Source organism: Anomaloglossus baeobatrachus, chromosome 3 (genome assembly GCF_048569485.1).
Source record: "Anomaloglossus baeobatrachus isolate aAnoBae1 chromosome 3, aAnoBae1.hap1, whole genome shotgun sequence".
Lineage (NCBI taxonomy): Eukaryota > Metazoa > Chordata > Amphibia > Anura > Aromobatidae > Anomaloglossus > Anomaloglossus baeobatrachus.
Window position 1 is genome coordinate 619,487,312 of NC_134355.1, and position 19,447 is coordinate 619,506,758.

At 44.9% G+C, this 19,447-nt stretch overlaps 1 protein-coding gene across 1 annotated transcript in view; it reads right to left on the bottom strand.

Annotated features, from left to right (window-relative positions):
* The window catches only part of YWHAQ (tyrosine 3-monooxygenase/tryptophan 5-monooxygenase activation protein theta), a 32,024-nt gene extending 12,901 nt beyond the window's left edge, over positions 1–19,123 (bottom strand). The window contains exons 1-2 of the mRNA XM_075341099.1: positions 19,011–19,123; positions 15,385–15,817 (exon numbers count right to left, since the gene is read on the bottom strand). Coding sequence (XP_075197214.1) covers positions 15,385–15,681 — 297 coding nt within the window. The 5' untranslated portion in view covers positions 15,682–15,817; positions 19,011–19,123. The remainder of the gene's footprint in view (positions 1–15,384; positions 15,818–19,010) is intronic.
* Between the last annotated feature and the right edge of the window lie 324 nt (positions 19,124–19,447).

Sequence of the window (19,447 nt, forward strand, 5' to 3'; positions counted from 1 at the left end):
TAGATAAACTTAATTTGGATGCCGATTTGTTATACTGTTGTATGTGTTTTGTTTTAATAAAAAAGTATCAGATTTTTTAAAAAAAAAAAAATTAGATGGGAGGCCAATTCTGCAGAAACTGGTGTATTCGTATGACTTATCTAGGCGGCTATAGGAGTCTCCTGGAAGAAGAGGAGCTGAATACTCTGTATTAGACGCAATACACTAAGTTACGTGTAAATAGTTTTCTATTAATGTCTGCCCTTTTCTAAGCACCATCATATTCTAGTGTACCCTGCATATGTAAAGCGAGCCAGATGTGGCACTTAAACACATCATTTTCCCCCAAGAATTAGATAAACAAAGTACTAGTTCTAATTAAATCCCCAGAAGTGCTATGTAAGTTGACCAACTTGTCACAAAAAGTCTGCATATGACCCCACTCCCCATAAAAACGTGTTTATCATTCCCCACCTGAAGTGTCCGACCCATTCCCCCCCCATGAGCACTTGTTTTCTCCCCTTTACCCTGGATAGCAAGAAAAATAACATAAGATATGCTGCAAAAGGGAGGTGTAGATAATGCAATCAAAACCAATATGGCCTTTGCAAAACCCCCTTAGAAAAGGGACAGTCAGCACAGAATGAGTGTGCAAACAAAGCACAGGTGCATTATGGCATGGACAAGCAAACAGAACCAACCAGGATTTTCATATATAACCTAAAGCCAGTGCTATACTGGCACTATCAGACTGATTCTATACATACCTGTACTGGTCAGCTCGGATGTTTAGGTTTTGAAACCCAAGAAAGTAAAGTTTATAAAATCATCAGCTTCTTGAGTGACAGCAGCTGAGGATCAGATAATAGCTGGGGTGTATTCATACATATCCCCTCCCCCTGTTAGAATTTGCATAGGTATTATACCATCAATTTAAATTTTGACTGGCAGGACCTGTGCTGAGGTTACTCATGTGACCAGAAGGGGTGGGGCCTCAGCCAAAAGAAAAATGTTGCTTCCTGGTTCCAGCTTTGTTGGCTGAGGCCCCGCCCCTTCTGGTCACATGGGTCTGACCTCACCACAGGTCCTGCAAGTCAAAATTTAAACTAATGGTATAATACTCATGCAAATTCTAACAAGGGGAGGGGATAACTATGAATACCTCCCAGATATCTGCTCCTCAGCTGCTGTCACTCAAGAAGCTGATTTTATAAACTTTACTTTCTTGGATTTCAAAACAAAACAGCCGAGCTGCCCACTACAGGTACGTATAGAATCAGCCTGATAGTGCCAGTATAGCACTGGTTTTAGGTTATATGCGAAAATCCTGGCGATTGGTGCACTTTAAGTGCAGTGTCCTACCTGCCTATTTTCCTACCATCTCCACTCTTTTCTATGAGGCCAGAGCTGTCAAATAAGGGAGTGTGGAGATCGCAGGAAAACAAGCAACTGGGAAGCTGCACTTCATGTTTGCCCAAGCCATGATGCACTGAGCACCTGTGCCATGTTCTACCAAGTGCCTGTAGTTTGATTGGTCATTCTGTGCTGACAGTCCTTTTAACCTCATAACGACGGCCGTACGACTTAAAGCGGCGGCAAAACAGGGTACTTATTCTGTTCCGCCGCTTTAAAGCGGCGGCCCGAAAAAACCCTGTAGCGCCCCCCAGCGACCGAAAATCTCGGGGGTTTCAGCTACCGGGGGTAGCTGAGACCCCCCAGATTATGAATCGGGGTGTTTTTTTTGGACCCCGATCATGTGATCGGCGGTATACACTGTATACCGACGAACACATGAAAAAAAAAAAAGAAATGGCCGGTAAAACTGATTTCTTTTTCATCTGACATGATCAAACATGTCAGATGAGAAAGAAATCTAAACCCCTAGTGCCCCCAAAGCCCCCGGTACCGGAGAGTCCCCCCACCCCTACCCCCACCGGACATCCAAAATGGCGCCGAAGCGCACAGAAAACTGCAGCCGCCGCCGGCTCTGCAGTCATTTCCCTCCGATCTGAAATGATCAAACATTTCAGATCGGAGGGAAATGTCCTCCCCCTGACCCCTCCTCCGGTACACCGGAGATCTCTGGTCCCCGGAGCCCCCTCCGGTCTCCAGAGCCGCCTCCCCCCTCCCCCCTCCGTAGCGTGGAAGATGGCGGCGCCGCGCGGCCGCATTCATTCTGCTCTTTCTGCCGCATGTGACACATCACATGCGACAGAAAGGTGTCCCCAGGTCCCGCTAGGTCACCCCCCGTCACCCCCCCCCCCCAGCCCCCGGTCATACGTTACCTGTCTGCTGGTGCTCCGGGCCCGCGATCGCCGCCTCCTTCTTCTTCTTCTTCTTCAATGCTGGCGGCGCATGCGCAGACAGCGGCTGTCAGCTGGATCCCTGCTGCACAGGCTCCACTGTGGACCGGGGGAGGGTGAGTGCGGTAATCTGCAGTCACACTCCTCACATGGAGAGACTGCTGTTCCAGAAAATGGGGGGTACGTTCTGTGAGCGTGCCCCTCATATTCTGGAATGAGGTTACTGCAGGTCACTCTGCCCTAGGTTGGACCGGGGCAGTGTGAGTGCAGTATTCTCAGATTACTGCACCCACACTGCTCATGGAGAGCTTGCTCTTCCAGAAAATGGGGGATACGTTCCCTGAACGTGCCCCCCATATTCTAGAAGGTCCAGAGTCGCCGAGGGACCTCCAAAATGGATTACAGCGACCGGAATTTCTTTATTTTCAATAAATTGGTAAAAGAGGAATGTTTCGGGGAGTTTTTTTTTTCCAAATAAATTTTTTTTTTGTCTTTTTTTTTCTATTACTTGACTGGGTTAGTAATGTCGGGTATCTGTTCAGATGCCGTGACATCACTAACCCCAGGGCTTGATGCCAGGTGACATTACAGCTGGTATCAACCCCATATATTACCCCGTCTGCCACCGCACCAGGGCGCGGGATGAGCTGGGGCGAAGCGCCAGGATTGGCGCATCTAATGGATGCGCCACTTCTGGGGCGGCTGCGGCCTGCTATTTTTAGGCTGGGAAGAGTCCAATAACCATGGCTCTTCCCACCCTGAGAATACCAGACCCCAGCTGTCCGCTTCACCTTGGCTGGTGATCAAATTTGGGGGGACCCCACGTTTTTTTTTTTTTTTTTTTAAAAAAACGCCTGGGGAGGCCTCCAAATTGATCACCAGCCAAGGTGAAGCTGTCAGCTGTGGTTTGCAGGCTACAGCTGTCTGCTTTACCCTAGCTGGTTATCAAAAATAGGGGGGACCCCACGTCGTTTATTTTAATTATTAATTTTTTGGGGGGCTAAATACAAGGCTAGGCACCCTTTACTGCAACATGAAAGGCACTAAAGGGCGCCAGCTTAGAATATGCAGGGGGTGGGACGTTATATATGTTTGACATCTATCCATTCATCCATTGTAGCATTTTAGGCTGTGCGCCCACAATCGGGATTTGCAGCGTTTTGGGCGCAGAGTGTTTTCCCTGCGTCCATAGCGCTGCATTGTGCAGTAGAAGCACAGTGGAAGGATTTTTAGAAATCCCGTACCCAATGTGCTTCTTTTCTCCGCAGCAAACACTGACCTGTGGCGCAGCTTCCTGAGCCTCAGCATGTCAATTTATGCTGCGGAGACAAGAGTGTTCTCTGCAGGTAGCATAGAGCTCCACAGCGGCCTGAACCCAAATCCTGGGCATGGGCAGCTGCGTTCTCCCGTGGACAACACTCACATCTCTGCAGGAAGGCTGGCACTGTGTACTGGACGCCGTGTCGCTGGATCATGGCCACATAGCCTAACAGTGAGACATTTGTTGCTACAGCAACATTTTTGTGAAGTACCTGTGGATTCAAAATGCTTACTATACTCCTGAATAAAATCCAGTTTCCAAAATGGGGTCACTTGTGGGGGGTTTCTGCTGTATAGGTACCCAAGGGGCCCTGCAAATGTGACATGGTGCCCGCAATTTATTTTAACTTTTCCAGAATTCAAATGGTGCTCCCTCCATTCCAAGCCCTCCCATTTATCCAAACAGAGGTTTTTGGCCCCATGTGGGGTATCCCTGTGCTCATAAGACATTGGATAACAACCTGTGGGGTCCACGGTTTGTTGTTGTCTCTTGAAAAAGTGAGAAATTTGATGCTAAAGCAACATTTTTGTGAAAAAAATGAAAATTTTCAATATGGCAACCAGGGCTGTGGAGTCGGAGTCGTGGAGTCGGAGTCGGAGCTCATTTTGGTGGAGTCGGAGTCGGAGTCTGTATAAAATGCACCGACTCCGAAAATATATAATAAATTGGGGACAGGAGTGCAATGCAGAATGTGCTGAATATTTTACTAAATAACAACATTTAGTATAATGCTTATATTTAAGTGAAAAATTTATTGTAGTACAATGTGAACATCAGACATTTAATTGTTTTTATGATACAATAATCAAGATATTTGGATAGAACATAAAATATATTTATTGGAATACAACTTTAGAACACAAAAAAAACTAATAAATTGTAAATATGTAATATATATAATATATATATATACAGTGTATATACACACACACAAGATATATATGTAATCTACTGTATATTACATAGTGTATTACATATTTACAATTTATTACAGTTTTTTGTGTTCTAAAGTTGTATTCCAATAAATATATTTTATGTTCTATCCAAATATCTTGATTATTGTATCAAAAATTATTAAATGTCTGATGTTCACATACACATATTCATGTACTACAATAAATTTTTCACCTAACTATAAGCAATATATGTAGGAGTCGGAGTCGGAGTCGGAGCCGGAGCCGGAGTCGGAGTCGGTGCAAGAGAATTTGAGGAGTCGGAGTCGGAGTCGAAGGTTTGGCTTACCGACTCCACAGCCCTGATGGCAACCTAAGCTTATCAAATTCTGTGAAGTACTCGTGGATTCAAACTGCTCAATATACACCTAGATAAAAGCCTTGAGGTGTCTTGTTTCCAGAATGGAGTCACTTGTGGGGGACGGCCACTGTTTAGGCACCTCAGGGGCTCTCCAAATGCAACCTGGCGTCCGCTATTGATTCCAGCCAATTTTGCAGTCAAATGGCACTCCTTCCCTTCCGAGCCCTGCCATGCGCCCAAACAGTTGATTTCCACCACATATAAGGTATCGCCAAACTCAGGAGAAATTGCACAATAAATGTTATGCTGAATTTTTTCCTTTTACTCTTGTAAAAAAAAAAAGCTACCTGGTTGAAATAACAATTTTGTGGTAAAATTTTATTTTTTTTTCATGGCTCAACGTTATAAACTTCTGTGAAGCACCTGGGGGTTCAGGGTACTCACCAAACATCTAGATAAATTCCTTGAGGGGCCTAGTTTCCAAAATGGGGTCACTTGTGCGGGGTTTCTGCTGTTTAGGTACCATAGGGGACCTCCAAATGCGACATGGTGCCTGCAATCTTTTTCAGCCAAATTTCCTTTCCAAAATTCAAATATTGCTCCTTTCGTTCCAAGCCCTCCCATTTGTCCAAACAAAGGTTTCAGACCACAAGTGAGGTATCGCCGCGCTCATAAAAAGTGGTTAACAAACCTTGAGGTCAAATTTTTGGAATTACTTCTTGAAAAAGTGAGAAAATTGATGCTAAAGCAACATTTTTGAGAAAATTATTAAAATTTTCAATATGACAACGTAACGTTAACAAAATCTGTGAAGTACCTGTGGATCTAAAATGCTCACTATACCCCTAGATAGAAGCCTTGAGGGGTCTAGTTTCCAAAATGGTGTCACTTGTGAGGGGTTTCTTCTATTTAGGTACCTTAGCGGACCTGTAAATGCAACATGGTGCCCGCAATCTATTTCAGCCAAATTTGCTTTCCAAAATTCAAATATTGCTCCTTCTGTTCCGAGCCCTCCCATTTGTCCAAACAGAGGTTTCTGACCACATGTGGGGTATCAGCGCGCTCATAAGAAAGTGGGGAACAAGTTTTGGGGTCCATTTTGTTGTGTTATTTCTTCTAAAAGTGAATAAATTTGGGTTAGAGCAACATTTTTAGGTAAAATTTAATTTTTGCTTTTTTTCATTCCACATTGCTTTTGTTCATGTGAAGCACCTGAAGGGTTAATAAACTTCTTGAATGTGGTTTTGAGTACTTTGGGGGGGTGCAGTTTTTAGAATGGTGTCACTTTTGGGTATTTTCTGTCATCTAGGCCTATTGAAGTCACTTCAAATGTGATGTGGTCCCTAAAAAAATGGTTTTGTAAATTTTGATGTAAAAATGAGAAATTGCTGATAAACTTTGAACCCCTCTAACTTCCTAACAAAAAAAAATTTTGTTTCCAAAATTGTGCTGATGTAAAGTAGACAAATGGGAAATGTTATTTATTAACTATTTTGTGTCACAGAAATCTCTGGTTTAACGGTATAAAAATTCAAAAGTTGAAAATTGCTAAATTTTCAAAATTTTTGCCAATATTCAATTTTTTTCATAAATAAACGCAAAAAAATATTGTCCTAAATTTGGTACTAACATGAAGTCCAATATGTGACGAAAAAACAATCTCAGAATCACCGGGATCCGTTGAAGCGTTCCAGAGTTATAACCTCATGAAGTGACACTGGTCAGAATTGCAAAATTTGGTCTGGTCATTAAGGTGAAAATTAGCTCCGTCACTAAAGGGTTAAAAAAGGTACATGTCCACAATCAGTGTTATCAGTGTTTTGGACGCAGCATGCTTCAGCTGTGTCCAAAAACGCTTCATTGTACAATACAAGCACAGTGGATGGGATTTCTAGAAATTCCTTGCCCACTGTGCGTGTGCGGCCTGCAGCGAACACTGACCTGTGGTGCGGCTTTCTGATCCACAAGTGTCAATTCTTTGCTGCGGAGTTGCAAAGTTTCCTCCATAGGGAGAACAAGCGAGAGACGGGAACTCCGTGAGGCCGAATTGTGGGCACGGGTCGCTGTGGTCTTCTGCAGGGAGACTCACGGACCGCAGATCTGGACGCAGCAGGTCCAGATCATGGGCATGTATAATAAGGAGTCAGCCAGCACAAAATGACTATTCAAACCAAACACATACTATGGCCAACCATTAAAGTGCAGCGTCCCTCCCACTCGACCTCCCCCCCCCCCCCAACCCCTCTATCATGGACAGCTCTGGTTTAATAACCAAGTGAAGGGCTGCGACAGATTGATAGGAGGGCAGCATTTGGCTATGCTTGGTTTGAACAGTCATTCTGTACAGACTCTCTAAGGTTTATGTACCAGTACTGTGTGACTAAGACAGGTTGCCCATATGGTATTTTCTCATCTTGCTGCAGTCAGAACTCCACCTTTTGGCACATGCTGAGACAAAGGTAAAAAAAAAATCGGACCTTTACAGAACCAGCAAAGTGAGTGACATCTCTGAAATCTCAAGCTGCTTCATTTTCCCAGCAGAACTGTAGTGAAGCTTATTTCAGATCTGCAGCCTGTCCGTTCTTAGCAATTTTCATCCAAATAAACAGGAGTATATGTATGCTGAATTTTTTTCTGCAATCTGGTTTTTGGTGCAGGATAATCTGCTGCAAGTATTGGCCATGTGCACACCCCTACTGTAGTGAAGCTGGACATGCACAGAGCTCGCAGGCGTGAATACTTTTCCCTCCTACACTGCTGACAATGTCAGCCAGCGCTCCCAATGAGTTCTCCGGCTCGTTTTCTAGAATTACCAAGCTCTCTGTAACCCGATCTGTACTGTAGCGGTCGGGTACAGATGTTTTGCATGGCACATGTACTTTGCAGAAGTAACAAAACAGGAGCCCGATTTTCATAACCAAAATGGTCAGATCACACAACGAACGTTAATAAAAGAATCTACTGTAGGGGGCCACAGGAAACCCCGGGTTAGACCAGGGACTGCATAAGGACCCTATTTTGGTCTGTAGAGTCAATGGACTAAAGTGCTCTACCATATACGCTGGAAGCTAGTCTCTGTATATGTGCTGGACATAGGGCTGTGATGCCATGTGCAGACTAGGGAGAGGGGGATCTATTCCCACCAGAATTTCAGACATGGGATCTACTGAATACTTTGCAAATAATTGCCTATGGAGGTACAAAATATAGACTGCGGACCGGATCTGCCACCACCAGACACTAAGTCCAAGAGGGTCTGGCTCACTGTAAGTGCTCAGGAAAACAACAATGTATAGTAGAAAAAAATCCCGGCACACTTCTGAGTCATAAGAAACAATTAATTTGTGTTCAAACTAGAGTTTATTTTGATTGAAATTAATTTCAATCAAAATAAACTAGTTTGAACACAAATTAATTGTTTCTTATGACTCAGAAGTGTGCCGGGATTTTTTTCTACCACCAGACACTGGTGAAGCCACAGACACTGCAGAGCCCCTGATCTTTATCTAATGAGCTGCATTAGAGGGAGCCGGTCACCACTTTTTCGGCCTATAACCTGCAGCCACCACCGGGCTCTTATATACAGCATTCTTACATACTGCATATCAGAGCCCAGGCCGCTGTGAAAATATAAACACTTTATAATACTTACCTAACGGTCGCACGGTGGGCCATATAGGCATCTCCGCTGTCCTGCACCGCCTCTTTGGGCCACCTTAGTCCTCCTCCTCTAGCCGCGGTGTATGACACGTCAAAAGTCATCCACACTCGCCGGCATTCAGGTCCTGAGCAGGGCAGATCAAAGTACTGTAATGCGCCTGCGCAGGACCGGAGAGTGTGTATGACGTAGAAGCGTCAATACACAGGCTTCAGAAAGGACGAAGATGGCCGAAAGAGGAGGGGCTAGCACCGGAGAACGGAGACGCCCATATAGCCCACAGTGCGACCGTTCGGTAAGTATTATTAAGTGTTTGTTGTTATCACAGTGGCCTGGGCCCTTATATACAGTATGTAAGAATACTGTATATAAGCCCGGTGGTGGCCGCAGCTTATACGCCAAAAAAGTGGTGACAGGTTCCCTTTAAACAGCAATATACCTAGGCATAGGGGCAATCACCCCGACACACTGTCAAATTGGGGTTCTGATCTGGTATAAATCTGAAGTCTTATGAAAAGGCTTGTTAAAAGGCCACTTTTGACTTGTAAGATTGCTACTTCCAATAGGTGGCGCTGGAGTTTGTCTCCTTCCTCCCTGGAGACAATTTGAATACCTAGGTATGAAATTAGCAAAAATTTTTTTTTTTTTTAAAAAAAAAAAAAAAAAGGGAAAATTTATAGCACACCAGCATGACTTCTAGGCCTACAAAAGGCCCACACACAATTGTGTTGACTCTACTTTGAATTCTGCAATACTCTATTTCCTCAGTTATTCCTCCTGGAAACGTCCTAATGACAAAATAAGTGGGTGTCAAACACAGTTTAGGAGAACAAAGTGCTGAAGAAGAAAGCAAAGCCCCCCCACTTGTCAGATCATATGTACATTTCCAGGAGGAACAACAGGAACAGCACAATGTGGCTTTAAGGAAGAAAGATCTATTCCACTGAACACACTGCTGGATATAGAGCCTACATGACAAAAGAACATTCACAGCCATAAAGCCTAATGACCATGGGGAGGGTATCAAGTCCCTGCTTTCGGATTCACCTATGAGACTAGACAAAAAGAAAAAAAAAAAAAAAAAAAAAAGAAGTGCTGCGTAAACCCCACACGAGCCCCCTCCTCGTGAGCAGCCACCGCTGAGCCACCTCATTAACGTCTGCTGACATATCTGCAGCACGCTGCAGTGCTAGACAGGAGGATTTATACGGCTCCACTGATTATTGATCTCGATAGCGCCACTCCTGCACTGCCGACATAAGTGCAGGCAACACAATGCAGCAAAATCACTGGATTGAAACACATGATGCAACTTATTCACCTACACGATACTACCGGATCAGCAAATCAAGGCGGCTGTGATGGCTGCTGTGCACTGAAAAGCAGCTTGTTAAGATGGGCACAGGAACGTTTCATGTCTGAAGCCCCCCCCCCCCTCCAAGATCATATCAGATGATCCGTAACACCAGCACTGCACTGTCCTGTAACAGGTTTTCCCTATACTGCCATTTATCGTGCAGCCATGTCAAATTGTATATTTGTCCAATACATGCGGGAGCCCCAAACCATGTCTGGACCCTGTGCTCAGAGTTAGAGGGATGTAGGGGGTCACCATCCTCACCCATCCAAACAGGCCACAGACTTCAGGCCCATAGTAACACTACACGGCCCAATAAGCCTGGATATGACAAGTGGATCAATACACATTTCCATTGCCACTACCCAAGAAAGAAAAATACAAAAAAAAAAAAAAAAAAAAAAAAAGAAAAAAAATGTACTCTATTTCATGAACAATATTGTACTATTGATTTGAAATAAAAATTACATTTACTCTTTAAAAGAGTCCATTAACATGCATAAAAAAAAAGTGACTGCAAAGAGACACACAAAATTATTTCAAGTTTTCTAGGACATCAGATAAAACGAGACGTCGACGTGAACATAAAAAGTCACCGAGCAGAACAATTCCTCCCAGTAACAAAGCTTATTAAATCCGGCAATAAGCAGCATGTCCCCAGTCACATTTAACGAGCCTGGGATTATGTAACATGGATATAGAAGCCATCAGGAGCACGCACAGGCAGTGACGCAGCCACGAAATACACAATTCCACAAGCTTCTTAATTTCATATTGATTGCAAAACTACAAATCCCAAATTTTGAGTGAGGTTTGATTGGGCTAGTTATCCGTAGAGGGGGGCTACCCTAGAAGGCACGATGCTAATGCTTATTGATACTTGCTACTAGAAGACCAACTTTGTACCAAGGAAGCTGACATTTTATGGCACAAACTTCTAGTATCCTGACAAATCCATAAAGTGCACCAATCACCAGGATTCCCATAAACTAAAGCCAGTGCTATACGGCACCATCAGGCTGATTCTATACATGCCTTTAGTGGTCAGCTCGGATGTATAGGTAATGAAATCCAATTAAGTTTATAAAATCAGCAGTTTCCTAATTGACAGCAGCTGAGGAGCAGATAATAGAATTACATAACAGGGGGTGGGGATAACTATAAGTATTTTACCCATGTGACAAGGGGCGGAGCCTCAGCCAACATAGCCGATACCAGGAAGCAACATTTTCCTGTTGGCTCAGGCCCCGCCCCCTTCTGGTCACATGGGTATGACCTCACAGGTCCTGCTAGTGAAGTAAGTTGATTGTTAATATTTATGCTAATTCTAACAGGGGGAGGGGATAACCATGAATACCCCCCAGATATCTGCTCCTTCGCTGCTGTCACTCAAGGAGCTGATTATAAAATATGAACTATGAATACCCTTCTCCTCCCCCAACATCTGATCCTCAGCTGCTGTCACTCAGGAAGCTGCTAAATTTGTAAACTTTACTTTCTTGGATTTCAAAACCTAAACATCTGAGCTGACCACTACAGGTCTGTATAGAGTCAGCCTGATAGTGCCAGTATAGCACTGGCTTTAGGTTATACACAAAAATTCTGGTGATTGCTGCACTTTAAGTGTACATTTTTAAGTCCGATAATCCTGTAGCTCTTTACACCATCCAGTCCAATTTTACACTACCTGTAAACTGACTGAGGGTATGTGCGCACGTTGCTTTTTACCTGCTTTTTTGCGGCTTTTTCTCCTGCGCTGTTTAATGCCAAAATGGATGTGTTCTTCTATTCAAGCAAAGTCTATGGGAATTTGGGTTTCTTCTTCACACTATGTTGTTCAAAATGCTGCCTTTTTGAGGCAGAACTTTGGTCAAAAACTCAGCTTTTCAAAGAAGCAACATGTCAATTGTTTTTGCCATTTGGGTTTTGCACTGCAAAGCTGAGTTTTTGACCAAAGTTCTGCCACAAAAAGGCAGCATTTTGAACAACATAGTGCGGACAAGAAACCCAAATTCCCATAGACTTTGCTTGAATAGAAGAACACATCCATTTTGGCATTAAACAGCGCAGAAGAAAAAGCAGCAAAAAAGCAGGTAAAAAGCAACGTGCGCACATACCCTTAGGCTGTGCGCCTGCTGCAGAATATTTGTTCACAACAAAACTGCACAATTTGATAGAAAAAGGCAAAAAAGAAAAAAAAAAAATTTTGTAGTGAAATCAATGGCTGGAAGGAATAAAATGCATTTGTTTTGTTTTTTTGTCACCCCAAAACTGAAAGAAAAAAAAAATAAATAAGTGCTCATAGCATTTCTGAGTTCTTATAAGGCTTTGCTGGGAGATTGAAAAATATGCAGATTTGTGCAACAAACTGCAAAAAAAATAAAAAATAAAATAAATGCAGCATGTGCACACATTGTCAGGAATTTGTAACAAAAATTTGGCACATGCTTTTGAATCTGTCATTCTGCCGCACACCCTCCCTCGTCACACGAGGTGTAGAAATTGACTATGGCACAAGCCCTGATGGTCAGTTTTGTTTGGGGCAAGTTGCACCGAAATTCTGGTACATTTATTGCAAGATGGCCCTCATAATACAGTCATCTGATCTTGTTAAAAACAGTGTCAAGAAAAAAGGTTTGTAAGGTGTCAGAGGAGATCCTCTCAAGCATGTACAATTCTTTACTTTATCAAGAGTTACTTTCAGTAGGATTTCACAGCCCAAACTTCTTCTATGCACAAAACTCCTCCAAGGACAAGTCCAGCAATATTTTCGAATGGCCAGTCTAATCCTCTTACTGAGAAATCAGCTTTTGAATTGATATGCAGATGAGGCTTAAGGCTATGTGCACACGTTGCGTATTTGCATGCAGTTACGCTGCGATGTGCACCGCAGCGTAACTGCATGCGTCCTACGTCCCCAGCATAATCTATGAAGATTATGCAGGAGCCGTGCGCATGTGGCGTATTAGTGCGCAGCGCTTCGGCTGCTGCCTGAAGCGCGCATTCTAAGAAGTGGCATGTCACTTCTTTCCTGCGCTTTTGCCTGCATCCCCCGCTCTGTCTATGGGAGGGGCTGAAGTCAGAGCGCATGGAATCGGCTTTTTTTTTTCATTACGGACTGTTTCTGCAGCGATTTGAAGCGCACGTGTGCTGTTCAAATCGCTGCAGAAATTTCTGCAGTGACAGTATGCAACGTGCGCACATAGCCTAAGAGCTATGAAAGATTTGAAGCCTCCGTCACTCCAGCTCTATTTCCTGCCCAATGCCAACACCTGTTTGACTAACCGATCATTTGCCTGAAGTTGCACAGCATAGAGGTTGTCTATCAAAGCGGAGGGGGGATTCTGAGCTGGGCAAGGAGTAGAGCTGGAGTGACAGCGGCTTCAGATCTACCATAGTCCTTCAGCCTCATCTGCATATTAATTCAAAACACTGAATTCTCAGTAACTGAGGAACGGACTGGCCATGTAAAAAAGGTATTGCTGGACTTGTCTTTGATTTCACACCCTAAAATTCTTATGCACATGTAGTGATTTCAGACAGATTCCCTTTAAAGTCTGTATGTTATGGAAACAGCGCAGTGCAATGGGACCATGTTCTTCAAAGGGATGGGCACTCTTACTTAGCAATCAATTATCACATACCCCATTAATTTAGTGTGACTTGCCACACTTGAGAAGAAAAAAAAAAAAAAAAAAACTGCAAATGCTCTAATACACCAAAAACATTCAGTGGGTACTCACTATCCCTGAGTCAACACCGCATGCATCACCGCTGTAGGTCCCCTTAGTAGGGCTGCTGAACTCCGTGAACGGCTACAGTGGTGGTGAGCGCCATCAATGTGGTAACAGCCATTGCAGTCAAAACACAGACCAGAACAGCCGTGAACAGGACTCACCAGACCAAAGCAATGAGAGTCCCGGCTCTGTGTGAGTGTTTGGGGGTCCAAATTCCTCTAAGTGACAAGCCCCATTGTTTTAACTTTTAAATTAGTCACATGGACCCCGAGTGAACTGTTTTGTTCCCCGCAAGTATGGAATGTGGGTAACCGTCCGTTTAAGGAGCTTCCAAACTCTGGCACCCCCCATTCCTCAGTGTATTGCAGGGCATAGTCTACATGTGCCACAGCAACCCTATACTGGGCTATAGTCAGCAGTGGGGTGCCGCAGGGATCTGTGCTAGGACCGATTCTTTTTAATCTCTTTAACGACCTTGTGGATGGAATTGATAGTAAAGGGTGAGTCTTTGCTGATGACACCAAACTATGTTGGATATTAAAAACTGATCTTTATAGTACAATATTACAAAAAGACCTGGATAAGATGTCAGAATGGGCAGATACTTGGCAAATGAGATTTAATGTTGATAAATGTAAAGTAATGCACCTAGGACGGAGTAATCCTATAACTGCGTATACATTAAATGGAAGTAAACTCGGAACTACAGAACAGGAGAAGGACTTGGGTATACTCATTACAAATAAGCTGAGCAGCAGCACTCAATGTCAAGCAGCAGCTGCTAAAGCAAACAAGATTTTAGGGTGTATGAAGAGATTAGATCTCGTGATCCCAACGTATTGTTACCCCTCTATAAATCACTTGTAAGGCCACATCTGGAATATGGGATCCAATTTTGGGCTTTGCATTTTAAGAAGGACATTCAGAAGTTAGAGACCGTTCAAAGGCGGGCAACTAGAATACTACAAGTAATGGAGGCCGCCCGTATGATAACAGGTTGAAATAGATAGATATGTTTAGCGTAGAAAAAAAAACGTCTCAGAGGAGATCTCATTTATATGTATAAATACATGTGTGGTCAATATAAAGGACTGGCACATGACTTATTTCTTCCAAAGACAATACTAAGGACCAGGGGGCACTCACTGCGAGTGGAAGAAAAGCGATTCCGACAGCTAAATAGGAAAGGGTTCTTTACAGTTAGAGCGGTCAGACTGTGGAATGCCGACCACAAGAGGTAGTAATGGCAGATACTATAACAGCTTTTATATCAGGGTTGGATGATTTCCTCACTACACACAACATTGTTGGTTATAAGTGACTTAGTGACCAAATGTAGAACTGGTGGAGGAACGCTGAGCTAGATGGACCTAGGGCTTTTTTCAACCCATGTAACCCCACTCGACTAAGTGTATTTTCAACCTCTAGGACACCCCCCTTCCTGATAATTTGGATGGTCGAGCTGGCGTCCCATTCAGAGACTTTACATACCCAGCAGTGCCCGAGCAATCGCTGTGCAGGGAGTGCTGCAGCACAATTCACACGACCGGGTTAAGCTGTAGTTCCAAGAACATCTGGAGGGTAAGAGTTGCTTTGCAGGCAAAAAAACAGTGACTGGAATGTTTGGAACACGGACCCCTTCTCAAATCTGGTGAGGTCCCATAGCTGTTAAAGAGCCGGCATATCCTAACAAGGTGAGCTATTACACCAATACAAGCATTGCACATGTCAGATGTGGCATTTGCATAATGGTCAAGCACAAGTCGCCAACTTACCAACACAGTATCACATATACACTTAAGTTCCCCCTCCACCTTCTCCCTGTACTCCTTCACCATCTGCATCTTCTTGTCCGCACTATCCGTCTTCTGTTCAATACTGGAGATGACCCTCCATGCTGACCTCCGTGCGCCAACCACATTCTTGTAAGCCACGGAAAGAAGGTTCCTTTCTTCGTTGGACAGCTCGTCCCCATATTCAGTCACAGCCTTCATGTTGGCCGCCATGTCGTCATAGCGCTCTGCTTGTTCTGCCAGCTTGGCCTTCTGGATCTGCTCGGTTCTCTCTGCCATGGCTTGAGTGTGATTTGGTACAGAGCGAGATAAAACAGCCCAAAAGAAAGGAGGGGTGAAGAAAAAAAAAAAAAAAAGCTGGGAAAGTCGAGTGAGGAGTTCTAGCTAGACCTGAAGCTGGAGCAGGCAGCCAAACCTACAAAACACAAAGCAAGAAGGTAAGATAGTGGCATGCAAACATAAGGTGCAATTATATTCCTTATCCACCATTGCCTTCCAACTGTAAAAGTGGCAAAAGATGATCACTTCAGAAGATAAATCACAGGTGATAAATAGCCCTTCATAATGTAAAGCTTATCCTCCACAGGGGGACAGCAGAGCGCAGGCTGATCACAGCCAAATGCAGGGCAGCTTAGGGGACCACATGAGCAATGCAATCGAATCTGATGGTGCAAGCATTACATTATATGACCTGGCCGATATCTGTCAGAGAAAAGTGGGGAGGACGCTATTATACTGGCTTATATAGCACCACTGACTCCACAGCGCTGTATAGACATCACAGTCCCCATTGGGGCTCACAATCTAAGTTAATTATCAGTATGTGGGAGGAAACCCACAAAAACAGAGGGAACATAAGGCTATGCGCCCACAGGACTATGTGTACCCGCGGAATTTGCTGCAGAAAACCTTCGGATTTATGTGAATTTTCTATGGGACATGGGGAGTGCTGTGTCCATGCTGCGGTATGAGCTGCGGTATGAGCGGCATATGCTGTGGATCTCCCACAGCCGCACATAATTGCATGTCAATTATTTCTGCGGAAATCCCAGCCCTTCACTATGGAGATAGAGGCCGGGACTTCCACAGGTAAGTTGCACGAATGTCCGCAGGTTTACCGCAGCTATATCGCTGGAATCCCGCAGCAATGGAAAGCTGTGGATTCCGGGCAGCAGCTGCGGGAAACCTGCGGATATACCCGTGGGCACATAGCCTAGACTCCTTGCAGATGCAGTCCCTGTGAATTTGAATGCAGGACCCCAGCACTGCCAGACTTCAGTGCTATGCTATAGATTGTGGATGATCAAAGTTTGTCCAACTTATCTAGTGCGTATGGTGCTCTAGACTGTAAAGAGTGTCTAACCCAGAAAAATCAACCTCTTTAAGATGGGCTAAACTAAATCAACCCCCTACAGCAAATTCAGATCAGCTCCCACGGCCCAACTATGCAAGAAACGCCAGTGCCCCCCATTAAAGTGAATAAGGCCAGCTACAAATCCTACACAGCTGACGACCACTGTGCAGTGAACAATGAGGGGAAGCAGCACAAACCGCAGCCACATCCCCTTCACTCAGAAATCGCAGAGGGAATCCCACACGGCATATTCACACCAATTCCTGCCGATGCTGGACTCTACCAACACGCCGTCACACTCCAATGCCATTTAAAACCCACGACCGGAGAATACGGCATAAAAAATGTACTCAATAAAGGCGTCAGCTTGTCACAAAGCACAGCCATGTACTGTTCATTCATTCCAGATCACGTGTCAAATCCAAGGAGGAGGCACACACCCAACAACTACTGTACAAGGCTCCCTTCACCGATCCACAGCTCTGCAAAAAAATGCATGATGGGAAGAAAAAAAAAAAAAAAAAAATCCTCAAGACACCCTGAGGATCTGCAAGAGGACGCTTCCTCGCAAAAACGAGTTAACACATGAGTCAGTAACAGGAGGTGCTGGAAATCGTACTATGGGAGGAGGAGGGATGAGGCTGCCTGCCCTGCCTTTTGTCTCCAGGCTCTATGGATCATCCCTGCCCTGCCTGCCTCTCCCTCCATCACTCCCACCCCTCAGGGAAAGGGGGGGGAAAACCAGGCTTCCCAGTAATATACTGGCACCAGTACCACAGCACAGGCAGGGTTGGGAGCAGAAGCAAGGAGCGTGTGACAGCGTGTCAGAGTCCTACAATAAAAAGCTGAAGGGAGTAGTAGGCTGTAAGATACTCAGCTGGGGCACAAAAAAAAAAAACCCCAAAAACCAACTCCCAGCGAGACCAGCTGGGCAGAATCTGCAGCCAGTGTGGTACAAGTGTTATTGTACAATGGTACAGACAAAAAATATGAACATGTTGTAAAGTATAGAAATCAGATCACTATGGATGAAAGTCAATGAGACCCTGGTCATTCACAGCAGAAACCAACAAGGGACGACTATTCCCTGTAATATACAGCGGAGGATGGGAATCTCCCTCCTCCCACCACCGGAGGTAATCCAGAGGTGGGGATCCCCACGCTACATCCATACCTGCAATATATGCAACAGCGCAGGGGCAGGAAGTAAAAGGCAAGAATGAGAAAAGGAGGGAGGAGGGGGAGGGGGGGGGGGGGGAGCACAAATATATAATATAATTCCCCTTATATTAGGGCAAGAATGAGAAGAGGGGGGGAGAAATTACAGGGATAGAGATATATATGGGCGGCACGGTGGCTCAGTGGTTAGCACTGCAGTCTTGCAGCGCTGGGGTCCTGGGTTCAAATCCCACCAAGGACACCATCTGCAAGGAGTTTGTATGTTCTCCCCGTGTTTGCGTGGGTTTCCTCCCAAACTCCAAAGACATACAGATAGGGACTCTAGATTGTGAGCCCCAATGGGGAGAGTGTTACCAATGTATGTAAAGTGCTATGGAATTAATAGCGCTATATAAATGAATATATATCCCTTGTATAGTTAGGGTATATCATATTGCATTCTTGCTGTTTAGTGAGTATACACTAGACTATATATTAGGGCAAGAATGTAATACACCATTATGTAGGGTGGATATTACCATTCTCTCTTACACACTGCAATATACCCATGGGGGGGAATATTCTCTCCAGATATATCACACATTGCAATATGTGGTGTATATCCTCATTTAAGGGGAGAGATCATATATATATATATATATATATATATATATATATATATATATATATATATATCACACCCACTGCAATATATGGGGTGTGCAGCACTGTATTGGGGATATATGGCGGAGCACTATGTGGCAGGTCTAGCCCCTTACATAATGAGCCCATATATCGCACTCTTCCTATACAGGGCACATCCCCCACCCAGATTGGCGATAGTGATAGACTTTCAGCCTCGCTATCGCGATATCCCCTGCAGCGCGGAGACAGGCAGGGATAGTGACGCCAGAGCTCGACCCACTGGCACAAATAGTAATGGCGGCCAGGCGTGAAATAGATCACATCATCCAGCAGAAGCCCGTGCCGTGACATTGCAGGCGGTGACAGGATCACGGCGTGCTGCCGCCGGGAGGGCGGGGAGCAGCTCATCCCCCACCACAGGTAATAGCGGCCCCGGGAGCCGCGCACTCACCTGGCGCTCCTCACGGTGTGAGCCGCTGGCCGGCGGAGCAAGGAGAGGGAGGACAAGAGAAAACCCAGAGACTGAGTGCAGGCGGACGAGAAACCCCTCTAGGCTCAACCTAACCCAATTACCAGGCGTTGGCAAAAAGGAGTGGCAAGTAGGAGTCAGCCAATCACATTTCAGGAGGAAAGCCGCCAATTCCGCGTTCACCTAGACGTAGGAGCCAATCAGAAGCTAGCGCGGGAGCTAAAGGCGGGGTTAGAGGGGTGTGGAGAACAGGAGGGTGGGTTAGGTTGAACGACAGGCTGCGGCTTGGGCCACGGGGTTTCCTCCAATGAGATGCAGGGTGAAATAACGTCATTGTTGCTGTGGCAACCGGGTTGCTGCTTACCTCTCTTTCTCTCTTCACGCTGTGCAGCCTGGGCGTGGTGGCGGCGGCTTCCTGC